The 15,849-nt window shown below is 43.1% G+C and overlaps 1 protein-coding gene across 1 annotated transcript in view; it reads right to left on the bottom strand.

The window, feature by feature from the left end:
- The window catches only part of T265_13725 (hypothetical protein), a gene marked incomplete at both ends in the record, with an annotated part of 19,405 nt that extends 5,016 nt beyond the window's left edge, over positions 1 to 14,389 (bottom strand). Inside the window, 4 exons of the mRNA XM_009170198.1 lie at positions 2,096 to 2,304; positions 7,549 to 7,666; positions 13,699 to 14,086; positions 14,270 to 14,389. Of these exons, the coding sequence (XP_009168462.1) occupies positions 2,096 to 2,304; positions 7,549 to 7,666; positions 13,699 to 14,086; positions 14,270 to 14,332 (778 nt within the window). The remainder of the gene's footprint in view (positions 1 to 2,095; positions 2,305 to 7,548; positions 7,667 to 13,698; positions 14,087 to 14,269) is intronic.
- Positions 14,390 to 15,849: the final 1,460 nt, after the last annotated feature.

Here is a 15,849-nt window from a genome sequence, read left to right as displayed (position 1 = left end):
AATTTATCAAGCAAGAAGTATGTTGGTTGTCACCATCCCAAACTGCCGTCTGCATGGAAGACCAAACAGTTTCTCCTTTTCAAATTTAAGGCGATCACGTATTTCGACTACAGATATTTTTTTTAATTTATCAAGCAAGACTTGAGTATGTTGTCACCATCCCAAACTGCCGTCTGCATGGAAGACCAAACAGTTTCTCCTTTTCAAATTTAAGGCGATCACGTATCTCTTTCGACTACAGATCCTCCACAAGCTTCTGTAGGTCACTGAGTGATAGCTTACCTGTTGCTGATTCACGTTCATTCCAGAGAAGCCAGCAACTGAGTCTCAGAATGCTTTCACTCTGAACACCTTCGAATATCTTGGTACAATGAACAGAAACTGTTTTATGTCAGTTCTGTTAGCTTTTTTGAACGCTGACGACAGTGAAGGTCTACGTACATTGTGATATTGCTCGGAAGCCCACAAAAGGGTCGAAAAACGAACCTGATAGGAATAGCATTATTTCCGAGGAGGTCAGCGCCACTTAACACTTGCTAAGTTCACTTTGGAAAATACCCATGGTTTGAAAAATCCGGGGACTGATGGAAAATCGAGCCGTATTTATTTGTGATAGACATAGTTGGAAAGCAGGTGGCTGAGACGTCATGTTCATAAAGGCTGAGAAAGAGCCCGAAATCGGTTTTAGGCAGACTCGTATCCACGCTATCCGAATCGAGTATCACTGGATTTGATGTGTTCTTTGAACGGGCAGTTCTTGTAGTTTGTGCATGTCATAAAGGAAGTCATTTGGAATACGGCCAAATGGTCCTCTCTGCAAGGGCTTCTCCCCTGACACAACCAATCAGATGAACACTATGGTTGGTTGATTGTCTGCGGAGCTCATCATCATCATCATCATCATCATCATCATCATCATCATCATCATCATCATCTTCATTGTCATCATCATCGACAGCATGACATCAATGTTCAACACCGATGCTTCACTGCCGTACAACCATGATCCATTTGAAAGCCTTACTGTAAAGAAAAGAGTAACGGTGGATGGGGAAGAACTTGGTGCTAGCTTACCACAATCATTCCGAGGTGCCTATACCTCCAGACATTCACTCAGGCGATCGGGATAGAAACTGACAACAAGAACGCCACTGATATCGGTTGGCAGCCATAGATTGTAGTGTCTCCAACCAGGCACAGTGAGGATCACGCGGTCCCCAACCTGGAAGGCGAGTAGCACCGACAGCACCCAAGCATTTCGTAATCTCCTTCATACTCCTCTGCCAAGTCGAGGGTTGGCCACCTCTCTGCTTACGCCACTCTGAATTGGGCATGGAAAACAGCACTCGCTTCGGCAAACGATGGTTCGGCATACGTAACGCATGTCCCAACCAACGCAGCTTCTGGTGCTGGACACATACTTTAATGGAAGTAGCCGTTGCACAACCGAAAACGCGCTTCCCAACTGCCTCATTACGGATTCGCTGACACCAACCCACACACAGGTTCGTCGAGCATGGTCCGTAAAACCGATTCTAGTTGCCTGAGAGTGAATGACAATCTTGACAACTTTGATTGTGAATTAAATAAACTAACGCAAGTTTGAGGAACCCTCTCGCCAGATGACTGTATTTGGAATTACTGGAACTTTATGGAGTTTACTCCGTAAAACAAAGGAGGTGATAGTGTTGTGGGGTGAGACTGACAAGCATACGGGATACGGGGTGTCTGGAAATCGCCTCAACAATGCTAGAAGCTATACCTGGAGCGGCCACTGAACCAGTCGACTAAAGCTGACCGACATTGCCCTTGAAAATGATCCGTTCTCAACCACTGCATCACCGCTGTATTACCATTCACAAAGTTGTCGATATCAAAGTCTGCCTAATTTCATGAAACTAGTAAAAGATGTATCCCATATTGGGTATTTGTTGTTGGAGAAACCAATAAACGCTATATTGATAACTGAAAGATGTTCACATTTGAAGCACGAACCTCTCACACGTTACCGTCAAGCGGTGGCTATCGCAGACTGGCAAAGTGCCCGTTTCCAGCAAATGATTTGAACTGGCATTCACTAGTGCATGAAACTTACGACCTGTTTTCCAGTCGAAATCTCGCATATGTGTCGACACACCCTCCATGGGTACACCGGCTTTTTGCACACAGTCCTTGTGTACAATCGGCATGGTCCGCTCTAGCGGGTGCTGTCGGTATGCGTCACGATAGTCCGATATGCTATCGAACGGAGTCCCTGAGGCAATGTACTGGTGACTGGGCTTGCAGCTCTGTGTCGGAGACATCCTGTAAAAGAGCGTTGAAGTAGCGTTTGTACACTAATGCAGCTGAGGCAAAAGTTGCTTGCAATAAATCCCTGCTTTTTTTAAGGACGATATTCAAATAACGGTGTTTTTTTAAACAACATTCCCGTTTTCTCAGTGGTAACATGCTGAACAAATTGAATGCAACTCAATCGAGCTAGTTAAGTCGCTGGTTTCTGAAAGAGCTTTCCTGGAGGATTGGGAAGATGGCGTTCTACAGTTGACCTTGACATTATTCAGTGTTCAGGACATCTTCGGAACTGCTGTTCCAAGCCTGTCTCATCTGCTGATACATTATAATACATTTGTGTTTGTATTACATATTGTATATTATATTATTCATCGTTGATTAATATCATCGCAAGTTTTGCTATTCCATGTTTTATAGTGCATCATAAGATATTATACATTCTGAATATTTTACTGTCCATATTAGGGTTTCGCGGGTTGGTCAACATGATCTCATGATGGCCTAGACTTGGAACATGACCTTAGTTTCTAAGCCTTGGTACATGAGAAGTACTGTCGGTACCACTACAAACGACTCGGAATGGGTTGTAAAACCCTAGACGTATTATTCACAATGAAGTAAGTTTTTTTTAAACAGTCAATAAATTATGGGATTAGGATGTTTTCTATACAAACCACGTGTTGATTTGTAGTCCAACAATGGGGTGAAGTGATGAGGAACATAAGAAATGGTAAATGTGACATTTGATCACATCAAGGTGCATTCGCACGACAGTCAGTGGAAGCATTCAGAAGTGTCGGGGTGAGCGTGAAGAGTTTAAGTTGGAATTGGACAATTTTTTGCCACTGTCCTCATCGTCATAGATAAGAGTGGATAGTGAGAGGACCTGACACAAGTGAAAGGAGGAAATCCTTCCGCCAGGAGTCTTCTATCAACTAACCAACTAAACAGTTGCAAACTATTGGACAGGAAAGTAAACGTCTTACATGCACCTTGTTTTCAAAAGCTGAACGCGTCTTCTTCAACTTTCGTAGATATTCATTGACTATCATGCAATTAAAGACGAACGCTGCAAAGAAGTTTCACAAGCTTCGTAAATGACCTCTCCTTCCATTGGACGCGAGGCGGAATGCTGAACAAATTGAATGCAACTCAATCGAGCTAGTTAAGTCGCTGGTTTCTGAAAGAGCTTTCCTGGAGGATTGGGAAGATGGCGTTCTACAGTTGACCTTGACATTATTCAGTGTTCAGGACATCTTCGGAACTGCTGTTCCAAGCCTGTCTCATCTGCTCATACATTATAATACATTTGTGTTTGTATTACATATTGTATATTATATTATTCATCGTTGATTAATATCATCGCAAGTTTTGCTATTCCATGCTTTATAGTGTATTATAAGATACTATACATTCTGAATATTTTACTGTCCATATTAGGGTTTCGCGGGTTGGTCAACATGATCTCATGATGGCCTAGACTTGGAACATGACCTTAGTTTCTAAGCCTTGGTACATGAGAAGTACTGTCGGTACCACTACAAGCGACTCGGAATGGGTTGTAAAACCCTAGACGTATTATTCACAACGAAGTAAGTTTTTTTTAAACAGTCGATAAATTATGGGATTAGGATGTTTTCTATACAAACCACGTGTTGATTTGTAGTCCAACAATGGGGTGAAGTGATGAGGAACATAAGAAATGGTAAATGTGACATTTGATCACATCAAGGTGCATTCGCACGACAGTCAGTGGAAGCATTCAGAAGTGTCGGGGTGAGCGTGAAGAGTTTAAGTTGGAATTGGACAATTTTTTGCCACTGTCCTCATCGTCATAGATAAGAGTGGATAGTGAGAGGACCTGACACAAGTGAAAGGAGGAAATCCTTCCGCCAGGAGTCTTCTATCAACTAACCAACTAAACAGTTGCAAACTATTGGACAGGAAAGTAAACGTCTTACATGCACCTTGTTTTCAAAAGCTGAACGCGTCTTCTTCAACTTTCGTAGATATTCATTGACTATCATGCAATTAAAGACGAACGCTGCAAAGAAGTTTCACAAGCTTCGTAAATGACCTCTCCTTCCATTGGACGCGAGGCGGAATTACGAGAAAACCACATACTACTTGCATGCTTCATCAGTAGTATCCACCGTTACACCAGTACTCCATAATCACTTTGACATGGCTACATCACCAAACAATCTGAACATAAAATGACCGTTCGAACACCACTGACGTAGGGTAGTAACTTTATCTTGCAAATTTACTAGCCAAAAGTACGGGGTCAGAAGGACCCTATGGTGAGACGCGAGGCTTATTTAGATACTTTTAACATCCTGTCCACCAGATCACGTGCTGTCACCTGTACAGCTTACTCCATTTCGATGAGATTGTGCAGGATAACACCAATCAGAGCAGAGGAGGATTACTTGAGAACGGAGCGCTTAAATAGTGGATAGTTATCTGCAAATTAGCTTGGTATCATTGAGAGGCTAGACTGCCTACCGGTGAAATCTGTTGTACGCAAGAGACTTCAACCGGATGTCCTCCATAAGGACGGCCTCTTCTTTCTGTTGGAAGGACATTCAAGATATCAAGGTATTTTTCTAAACTAAACACTGTTTATATATAATTTTGACAATGATTCTTTGATAGCATATAACTCCATTTGTGTAAGTCTTTGTTCAAGCAGAAACTCGGGGAGGCTGGGCCTACCGGATGAGAGCCATAAATGGCCGACACGATGGTAGGTGATCGAAGTTTTTTCAGCAACCTTATAGAACTAATGGGGGTGAGATGGTTCATTGGTCAGAGAGCAAATTTACTGACCCTGGTTCGGACCTGACCTCTGTTTCTCGATTTCCTCTATCTAAGCTTGGGCAACCAGGCAGTATCCAAGCCCTCGTGGTTCCTTCTGGTGACATAACAGTTAAGCGCCGAAAGAATGGTACAGCTGAACGATTCATTAAAGTAGTGTTCGGTCAAGTTGTTTTGGGTAGTGAGCGTTGTGTAATCCTGGATCGATGCCGTTGATACACAAGCTAAAGGAACCGACCAAATAATTTGGTCGCTTCAGCCATACGGAGCTTGTGACATCGCTCCACAATCGGTTTGCACCGGGGCAGTGTGTACACATTGGCGACGAGTAAGACACTAAAAACCACTCTTCTATCACAGCGTTTGTTTGGTACTTTTGGTTTCATTTGAGGCCACAGTATGCAGTTCTATGTGAATTTTATATGAATCGGGGAGCCGAACAAAACCCTACGTCAGACTTCTGAGTCATAGGCTCAAGGTGGGGTACCTCAACCAAGTCCCCTTCCTCAGTCTGGGGAACCAGGAAGTGTCATTTGTCCGCGCAGTTCAGTTCAGTGTCCACCGATGAGAGAGCCGACGTTGTACTCGAATAGTAAGGCCGCAGGGAGACCCAGTCGTCAACGCGCCGTCACTTTTAGCTGGCGGAAACTGGCAAAAGCGTGTCATGTTTCATACTCTAGGTTGGACTGAATGCGGTACCAGAGGACACACAGATATCCAACCAGTGTGGGTTTTCAGGCACAATTCTCTCTGCAGTATCGTCAAGTAAATACATGACCAGAAATGTCAGCCAGTCAGCACGCGAACACGTGATGTGGAGGATGAATGGCGCCACATCCGGTCTACCTGCGAGTCCACCTCACCATCGAACACTAGATCGTGACCATGGCTTACTTATCGACTTTAACTCAAAGGTTGCAAGTAAGAATCTCCCTGATGGCGACTGCTAACAAGCACGAAGCAGTTGAGCAATGCTTCTCGGCTTTTTGTCACAGACTGAACTCACTTACAGGTCAATCAGAAACATCCAAATCACCCCATACCATCAACAAAATACACGTCACTTGCAATTCATCTCGGAAATTTACACAACACGGAAACGACAGTTATGGTGTTCTAGCTTTTATTATCACAAGTGTTCAATTCCGCCTGCAAAACACCAAAAATTGCCGAGAATCTACGGAAAAATACTGTGCAATGAACCAACCACCTCCTATTCGGTAATGACCGAATGAGACCGTAGTGGGACCGACGAACAGGACAATTCAAAGTAGAATGATTCCTCACTTATCGCTTTCGAACTGATCAATTTTTTCCGAACGTCAATTGATGTCGCCTTCGAACTGATCAATTTTTTCCGAACTTCAACTGATGTATTTATTTGTTAAGCCAGACAAGATTACCCACAATTTGGGCCATGATATAATCGACTTGGATTGATCGAACGCACTAGATAATCAGTTCTTGGAAACATCATAAACGGGAGATTCAGCTGGGTTGCAGGTGAGTCTCTCGCAAAACCAAATTAGTTTGCAAGTTTCTTGCAATTTCGTGCAGTTTGGTTTCAAGTAGAACATAAGGTCGACGGAAACTCGGGTACTGCGCCTACCTGATGAGCCCCAAGACGGGATTAGTGTCGTTGCACTCCACCGAAAACTAGAAGACAAGTTAACCAGATGTGCACCGTTTGAAGATGAGTTAAACTGTGTCCTTGAGATTCGGTTTTCAGCCTGATGAGCTGTTGATTAACTCAAAAAGCATCTGAATACTGACAAGTAGTCAGAAACTTTCGTTTAAATGTACATTCCCTCCAGCTGTGGACAGTATTTGCAGGCCTACGAATGTGTCAGAATACTTAGACAACAGTAAGAATAGTCGGCGAATTTCGCTGCTGAATGGGCGGATAGGTGGAGCAAGTGAAAAAGCCACCCCAGCCGCTTCAAGGTTAGTTCAAGGTCAATGGCTACACTAACAATGAGCAGTACTCGTGCGATGGACGGGATTTTGTGGGGAAACCCGTGTTCATCTGGAGACACCTGAGACCTGAAGCTTCTCTCATAACAGATTGGCGCGTAATGTTCACTCCATTCAGACGTTTTCAACAGATCGAATTCATTTTGAGGTCATGTGTTCAAGTACGAAATAGACTCTAATCGAATTCATTTTGAGGTCATGTGTTCAATTAGGGAGGGAATCTGAACTGTACGAAATAGATTCTGTGATGAATGCATCTTTGGCCAGTCGGGTCACTTGAGGATTATCATTCACTGTTTGCGTTCATCTTATCCAGACACGGATTAAAGTGAAAGAGGTACAAGAAAGAGGAATAGGTGATTTATGGGACACAGTGGTTGTGTGATATCGAGTCTAAGAACCAACCCGTTTCGCAAAAAACTGGTATAAGTGGGTGCGATGTACAACACAGGATGAACTTACTCATGTGGTACGTAATCCGTGGTGTATGTGGCCACTCCTTTGAACGGCTCCGTGGGTGGTTTATAGGCCTCCTGAACGTGTGGGTGTCTGGCTTCCAAGTCCCACTTCACATAATCCGCTGCGGGAAAATTGTTCACAAAATGATATTAGTAGAGTTAATTCTTTGTCTACCGCTTAACGTTGTCGTACCGCTTTACACTGTGAAATTCTTATGCAAGTTTTCTATGGATAACCAAGCAAGCAACGTCACCACAAGCTGTTTTAGTCACCTTATGGAAAAAGTGGGTTAGACCTCAACGCCTTGTGTTGCATTTAGAATGCTTTAGGCGACTCACAAAACGGAAAAAAGCGACTATGCATATATATCCTAACTGCACTTCAACCGAATTCACCTAGTTATGTTTCGATTTGCCTGCATTCAAGCTGGGGATAGTTTTCATCAGTGCGCAGGATAGAATTACATCAAGACTTGGTCTAATCACCCAAAAACAGTTATATCTTGTTAAGGAGTGGCATAACCTATACAATTGAAAACACATATTCGTCGCTCAACCCACTCTGAAACGAGGACGAGCAATTACACACGCCGTGAACTGTGTCACACTACACTACTTACGCTTTAACAAGTAGTGAAATATTGCTAGAGAAATATTTCGGAGGCCAATTTCTGATCAGTTCCTGTGTTTTGAGCCCCAGACCTGAACAACGCGTCTGAAATGAGGACGAGCGATTGCACACGCCGTGAACTGTGTCACACTACACTACTTACGCTTAACAAGTAGTGAAATATTGCGGAAGAAACATTTCGGAGGTCAATTTCTGATCAGCTTCTGTGTTTTGAGCCCCGACGTGAACAACACACATTGTTTACTACAAATATGATCCATCCACACACACAAAGGATAATCGAGTGTTCAATATTATGCACCCACAAGTCAATCATAAGTTTTGCGACACAAAGGCCTGTTCCTTGCCATACCTAGCGAACGAGTGCCCCCCTGGCTAGTGGGTGTTGCCCGATGTCTCACATGCACTTGCTTTTCAGACTGATTCACCTCACCTCTGTCAGTGGATTCACAGTTTATATCTCTTAGCGAGCACAGCTTCTACCTAAGGTTACAACCTTATACCATGCCCAAAGTTTTTGGTTTCAATTTGAAAAGTTCGAAGAATCTTGGTCAAGGTCTTGCGCATGAATGACGCGAGCGAAAAGACAGAGTCTGTGGACGGGACACAAAAGCCCAGTTTTTCTCGCCCCAACTGTTAACCCCTTAAAGTTGGAACAAAATTTTGGAGAGTTCTGAGTATGACATGTTTGAAAACCGATGAGCTGCAACTCTAGAGACTTTGGACATGAAGCTCTGCTTGGAACTACAATATAACTGAACTGATAGATCAATGTGCAGTTGCTTACATTTGTATGTTGGTTCTCCTATGAATTTCCCCTCGACCATGCGTTTTATTGGCGGTTTAGCTGGAGGTAGTCGCTCAGCTTGTCTTGCTAAAAGCAATGTAGAGAATTCCAATAAGGTAATGGAATAATTAGATCAATACTGCGTACAATTATATTGCCACAAGTAATAATAAAGACCAAATGCCGGTGAATTGCCAGTTGTTAGAAGTTGGGTTGGCGGCGATGAAGGTTGGGTCTGTCTCTTGTAGAATTGTGATAGCATAACTTGTTTACATATGGGCGGGGGATCTTAGAGACGGTAAGCTAAGTGATCTAATCCGAACCACCCCTGCACTGATTCGGTCATATGTAGTGATGTGGGAGCGCAGTTCTACATTGTTTTCAAGAACGAAACAATGAAACGTGCTGTAGCTGGAAGAAACTGAACACTATTCACCACAGACATTTTAAAAGACTTAGCTAGGTTGCCCGCATAGCTGAAATGGCGTTTTGTGTCTATCCAGTACTGTTTGAACGATTGTGGTAAATTAGCACTATTACTCGTCTCTTCACAATGAAAATTTGCTTGTATCGCAGCAAAGCATTGGTGTTAAAAATGACATAAAGCTGTGGATGTCGATAGCGATGTTGAGGGGTATACTGAAGGTGATTCACGGAACAACGTGAGCTAATTTGAAGCCAGGATGCATACAGTTCGGGTAGTGGCACCAAGCAAACTATGCCTACAGTCACCCGGTTTAAAGTTAGCTGACACTGAAATCAATGTACTCCCACTTCGTGATAGATTAGCACGGCAATCATAGCAAAGACCGTATGCATTCACGTCGAGGGACACCATCTCTTTTAATAACAGCACTGAGCACCAGAACACTCAAAAAACTCTCAGTCCGGGGTGGTACACATTCATTGTCCTTTATTCAGGGATTCCTAACAGTGTTCTGATGTGAATACTATTCAAGATTGCCTACTAAACCTAGATCAGAAGTGAAATTAGCAAACACCCTTTGAACCGTGAATATCCAGCCTCCAAATAGCCCAACGACTAAAACTCAAGGGTATTGACTAAACCGAATCAAATCGCGGCTTTCCATCATAGCTGGATCATTATTAGTACAATCACTACTGGTCTACGGTCTACTGTATGTTTACACAGTGCGTAGACAGAGGTCTGTATCATGTGACCGCATGCTTGCCGAAAAAGAGACTGCTCCAATAAGTGGTACAGACACCGTTTCCAGAAATGTTCCCACCGTTCAATACCAGAACTAATTTGAAGATCTTTAAAATAGATAGTCAAAGTGTTGCCAGAAGGTTCAGCTAGATCAATCACAGTCGTTCTTCTCGGTACTTTACCTAACTTACATCTTTGTAGATGTAATAAAGGGATTCGACTGGTGTGAAATCCTTAAATCTTTGACAATACCGCCTTCTGTAAAAATAAATCGGTAGTGCGGCGATTTGGTGTGAGCACGGTGAAATCGCTTGCAGATTCCTTATATTTGAGTTTCTGCTGGTACAATCACCTACTGGAGCTACCTTTTTATCATGCTTTCTCAAGTGTCCCGATGACTGAAGGTGCATTCTTCTTAGAGTACTTATTAGGGTCTCCGGGTTAACAAAGCCTACTTACTATGCGATATTCCCACGACCCACGTGTTTTCATTCGATTAGCACACCACCTAAGGACAGCTGTCTTCCTGAATTCCGTTTTCCGCTACCTTTTCTGTGCTTAGTGACTGGCCAAGGTGTGTATTGTGGAGATCATTCCAGTCGGTGTGACCGTTTTTCCATAACTAGAGGATTGATTAAGCGTAGTAACAAGCGGTGTGCTGTAACTCGTGAAGATGAACAAGTGTGCAAAACCTAACATTTTTGTTTTGACCACCTAATACACGCACGCACGCACGCAAGCATGCATGCATGCACACTTAGCCGTAGGTGAATTATTCCAGTCCAGCTGATCGCTTGAGGCGAAAGATAGCCCATTCGAATGCCGTAACGCAAACTGGCTTAAAGCATGGTGAGTGTTCACTCAATGGCCTGCCCTGATAAGTCCTTGCAAGCAGACAGTGGCAACGCACCGTGTTAGCAAACAGCCAGTCACAAATTTGTGCGCCAGGATGAATAACAAGGAAACAGAATGTAAAGGTGGCTCACCAAATTACAACTCAGTGTTCATTTGAGATAAACTTTATTCTGAAGATAACAGGGGGAGGGAAGAGTTTTATTCTTAGCCTGCTAACCCCCAACTGTTAGGTATACACTGACCACGTTTTGAAGCATCTCCAGCCGAGCACATGTTAGGAATTTCAGGTTACGTCCACAGCATCCGAAGTTTTTCCTCCGTTCAACGTCCGTTCAATTTATGCGCTCTGGACTACTCTAAATTCTGTTATCGAAGTGCTAAACACCACCGCTGAAGTGAATACCTCATGTGTCACCTCATACCTATTCGATAGCTACAACGGTGCACATTCACTGACGTTAGTGGATGCTATTGATGAAGAGGAAGCGATAGAGGATGTTTGTTCGGTGAACTCGTATGGGAACAGGTTTGAACTCACGTATATATTCCTTGGTGTAGGTCGACACCCCATCGAAATGGACCTTCGGTGGCTCATAGGTACGTTCCGGTTTGAACGATGGTTGAACGCCCAACGGATGAGATACGTAGTCTTTGCTTTGAAGGCAGAACAGTGTGATGAACTGTGTAGATTTTTATTGGAACTGGCTGAGGGCACATGATTTCCATCCGTAAAAATAGTACATTTGTTCTTAGAACCTAGATCTACTTCAATGCTGTAGTATCAAACTTAGCATTAAATAGGTTTGTTTAAATTTTGAAGGTCAATAAAACCACTGAGACAGAAGTGACTTATGTAGTAGTGAGTTGCCAACAGCTTGTTCTTATATCTTCTCTCGAAGAGACAAATGTTCTAAACTGAACGGCAGGCCAATCTACTTCACAAGAGGAAAAATACAACCCAGGCATTCTACTGATTGTTACTACTAACGCGGTTGGTGTTCCATCTCACCACATCTGAGCAATTAACGTAACGCTGTGCTCAGAAGCCAAGAGATTATGTACGGCAATTTCGTTCCTACCGGCAACAATCAATAATGCATTTAGCATAGAGATCCGAGCCTTTAAACCATCGGTCTTCCGGTTGGTAGTCATGGGACAGCAACAAATTTCATCACGATTGACTGATTGCCACACATGCCACGTGATCCATTTCTGATTGGTCCTTCAAATGAAGAACTTAGAGGCGGAAAATTATGGGGATGATCAAACGAAAGACCGCGAGATTCCTGGTTTGCGACTAGGACAAGATGAAAACGTAGATCAATCTAAAAAACAGTTTTTAAAGAATCCATTTTTGTCTGAATAATTTGAAAACGTACTCTTTTGTTAATGTGCCACTTATTTGGCCCTTAGCCTCACTGACGATCGACAGTGAATATCTATCTATTCAAACAACCGGTCACCCATCTGTTATGAATTCGGTTTCAAGCATAGATATATTCTCAAGCCGTAGATAACTGGTCTGCAAGCTGAGGGTTTATTCTGATAGGTTCTTCTTAGAATTTCACCCAACCACTCAGTCTGACAGTTACAATTAGCCTCAAGTTGCCCTATCGGATTATTGCTTATGAAACGTGATTGGTTGAGAGAGACCTAGACCTTCAAATCCATTACGCTCACACGGCACACAGTTAGCTTTCTGTGATCCTCCGGCTATTTCCAAATGACGTGCTACGTCTGTCTCTCAGGACAAAATGTCCATTGAAAATTTCACGGGTTTCCTGTATGGCAACCTGACGTGTGGAAAAATCCTCGGAACAGCAAGTCCTTACTATCAGAAAGACTACTCACAAGGTTGCTGAAAACCATTCAAGAGCCCATGACCGGTATCGCCCTTCTTGGGGCTTATCAGGGAGGCTCACCTCTCTAGTTTCTGCTACACTGGTGTTCCACTTGAACCCAAACTATGACCTTGTGAGTAGTTTCCTTTATACTGCGATATCTCGATACCAACAGAAACATGAGATGGCCTTTGTACAGCACATTCCGCTAAAGGATATCACAGACGAGAGGTTCAGGTGAGCCCCTGTGAGAAACAAATTGATATGCGAATGAGGGAATTTTTATTGCTGTAAAACTGTCGACAAAAATAATCGGAACCTAGATGCGTTTTCCATTACGTGCCTATCGGTACTTTTTGTGTCGAACGATTCTAATGAAATCGTCTGAAATAAAAAAATATACATATCTTGTTGAATTTATGTAGGACATTTATTCCGACTTTTGAGGAAATAAATTTAAACTTTCGTGTATTAGTTAACAAATTTTCAATGTGTAGGGACCTAAATCACTTCCAAAACGTCGCGTTTGCCGGAATAGTAAGTGATTACACCTTATCAGGTGTGAAATTTTGGAATATTCTTTGTTAGACGTAAAAATCCGAAAACTTATCGCACTTTAGAAAGTTCACAAAATGGCAGTCGGTCATCCAAAGCTCAGTTTGTGAAACGTCAGCGCTGGTTATTCGTTAGTTTGCGTTCTTTCTCACAACTGAATACAACACAAGTAATGGGCGATAATGCAAGTCTCCAGGGATATAGAACCACCATCGTCCCTCCGGTCGTCACTGAAAACATTGCTGTCATCAATCTCATCACCATCACCATCACTGCCACTACTATCAACATCTCATCCTCATCTTCAACATTACCATCAAAATCATCATGCTCATCATCATCATCATCATCATCCTCATCATCATCATCATCATCCTCATCATCATCATCATCATCCTCATCATCATCATCATCATCCTCATCATCATCATCATCATCCTCATCATCATCATCATCATCCTCATCATCATCATCATCATCCTCATCATCATCATCATCATCCTCATCATCATCATCATCATCCTCATCATCATCATCATCATCCTCATCATCATCATCATCATCCTCATCATCATCATCATCATCCTCATCATCATCATCATCATCCTCATCATCATCATCATCATCCTCATCATCATCATCATCATCCTCATCATCATCATCATCATCCTCATCATCATCATCATCATTGTGTGCGGCAGTCTTACCTCTCCAATACAGCCTAACCGTCGTGTGTCTGAGCACACTCCGTCTGTACTAACTTTACTGAGCTTTACTGAGCCTATCCACATCCACTTGTCTTGGTTTTACCCTGTGTTCCACTACCGCATTGTGTGGCCAGTGGCAAACTAGCTTCAAGGTCAGTGAATCAAGCTGCGGACCTACCGGTGCGTCGTATCTGATTCCATTGGACCCTGAGCTTCGATCGGTCGGTGTGCTGGCTTGCATGACTTTACCGGCTGGAGTTCGTACGGGATGTACTTGTTGGTGTATTCTGAAATTCCGCAGGGGGTCGTAATCGGTTTCTTTCTCGAATGTGGGCAACGATGTCGTCTAGAAGGGAGTAAACAAGAAAAAGGGGTGATTTAATCATGGAGTTGAAAATCAATCCACTTTCGTTACACATGGCTAAAATCATTCGTGTAAAAAGTAAGTCGCTGAATGATTTCTAGTCAGCTGAAAGCTAACAAGTATCCACAATTATTTGATGGGCAAATCTGTCAGTGTATTTCAGGTGCATCGTCAACAATTCCGGAGTGTTTCAGTACATTTTTATGGTAACTGATTTCGATTATATCGAGAAGTGTTCCGGCTTCTAGGCTCGACCATTCCGAAGAGTATCGAATGAAACCGGACTGAATAAACGTACTGCATATCAAATGCAGAAGTTTTATTTACGTTTAGGTCCGCTTGTGATGCAGGTAGTCCCATCTGGTTCTTCGGGTCGGCTTTTATTCTGACCTGTGAATGGAGACGACACCGGCAAAAGGGAACTGACAGCCACATGGGATGTCGAAACGAAATCGCATTCGGCTAGGTCACGGTTCCGATACGCCTGAACCTCTCAATTAGTACCATGTTTCTTAATTCGTGAGTCATCTCACTGGATTTTTCAAGAACTGGATGAAGGTATGAAGATGTAACACTACATTGTAGATCAAGCTAATAGCAACCGCCTTGTTCCCTACCAAAGACTGCTTCTCTCCGACCAAACTGGCGTTCTTGTAGGCACTCTGTCCACAGACGCAAGCGCCTTGGACAGTCCTCTTGTAGCACTATTCTGTACAATAAAGAAAGAAATTAACCGATATGAGCGACAACGTATTAAAGCGCTGTCTACAAATAGAGCTGACTGTGACAAACAAGTGTAAGAATGGATTACATGAGACGAGGCATCTAGAGAGCACACAGAACAGGCATAGGGGAAGGCTTGCGCTGTTCACCTTCAGTTAGTTGATGTGGTTCTTCTACTCTTGCAGAATCGCTTGATTTTTCGTCGACTTTTACGTCACTTGCTCCATTGTTAGACACAAGGGCTCATAGGAAGGTATTTGATAGCCTTTTCCGTAAGACTGTATTGTATGTTCAATAAGAAATTTAACCCTCGATGGCGCTCGTGCATCCAAGCTATTACCCTCAGTGCATAGCTCCCTTACCAAACTGCCCACTTAACAGTCCACCTACAGTGCTGTATTTACGCACTAATTTATCAGCGCAGCAACCTACCCCACCTCCCCGAGCCATCAGTGAACGAAGCTGTGGCAGCTGCAACCACTTTACGACAAATGCGCGGTCCTTAAAACTGACAATGATGATGATGATGACTTCGTCTTGTCAGTGAAGCAAATTTGTGCTGAAAAGCTGAGAAGCACTGTAAAGCTGTTTCTTCCCTATTGGGAATCATCAGCAGTGCGCGTCTCACGAAGCTCAGAGCGTTTTCAACCTGCGAACTTCCGGCCAGTGGC

Source organism: Opisthorchis viverrini (assembly GCF_000715545.1).
Source record: "Opisthorchis viverrini unplaced genomic scaffold opera_v5_95, whole genome shotgun sequence".
Lineage (NCBI taxonomy): Eukaryota > Metazoa > Platyhelminthes > Trematoda > Opisthorchiida > Opisthorchiidae > Opisthorchis > Opisthorchis viverrini.
Note: the sequence above shows the minus strand (reverse complement) of the source record. Positions and strands in the feature narration are given on the sequence as shown.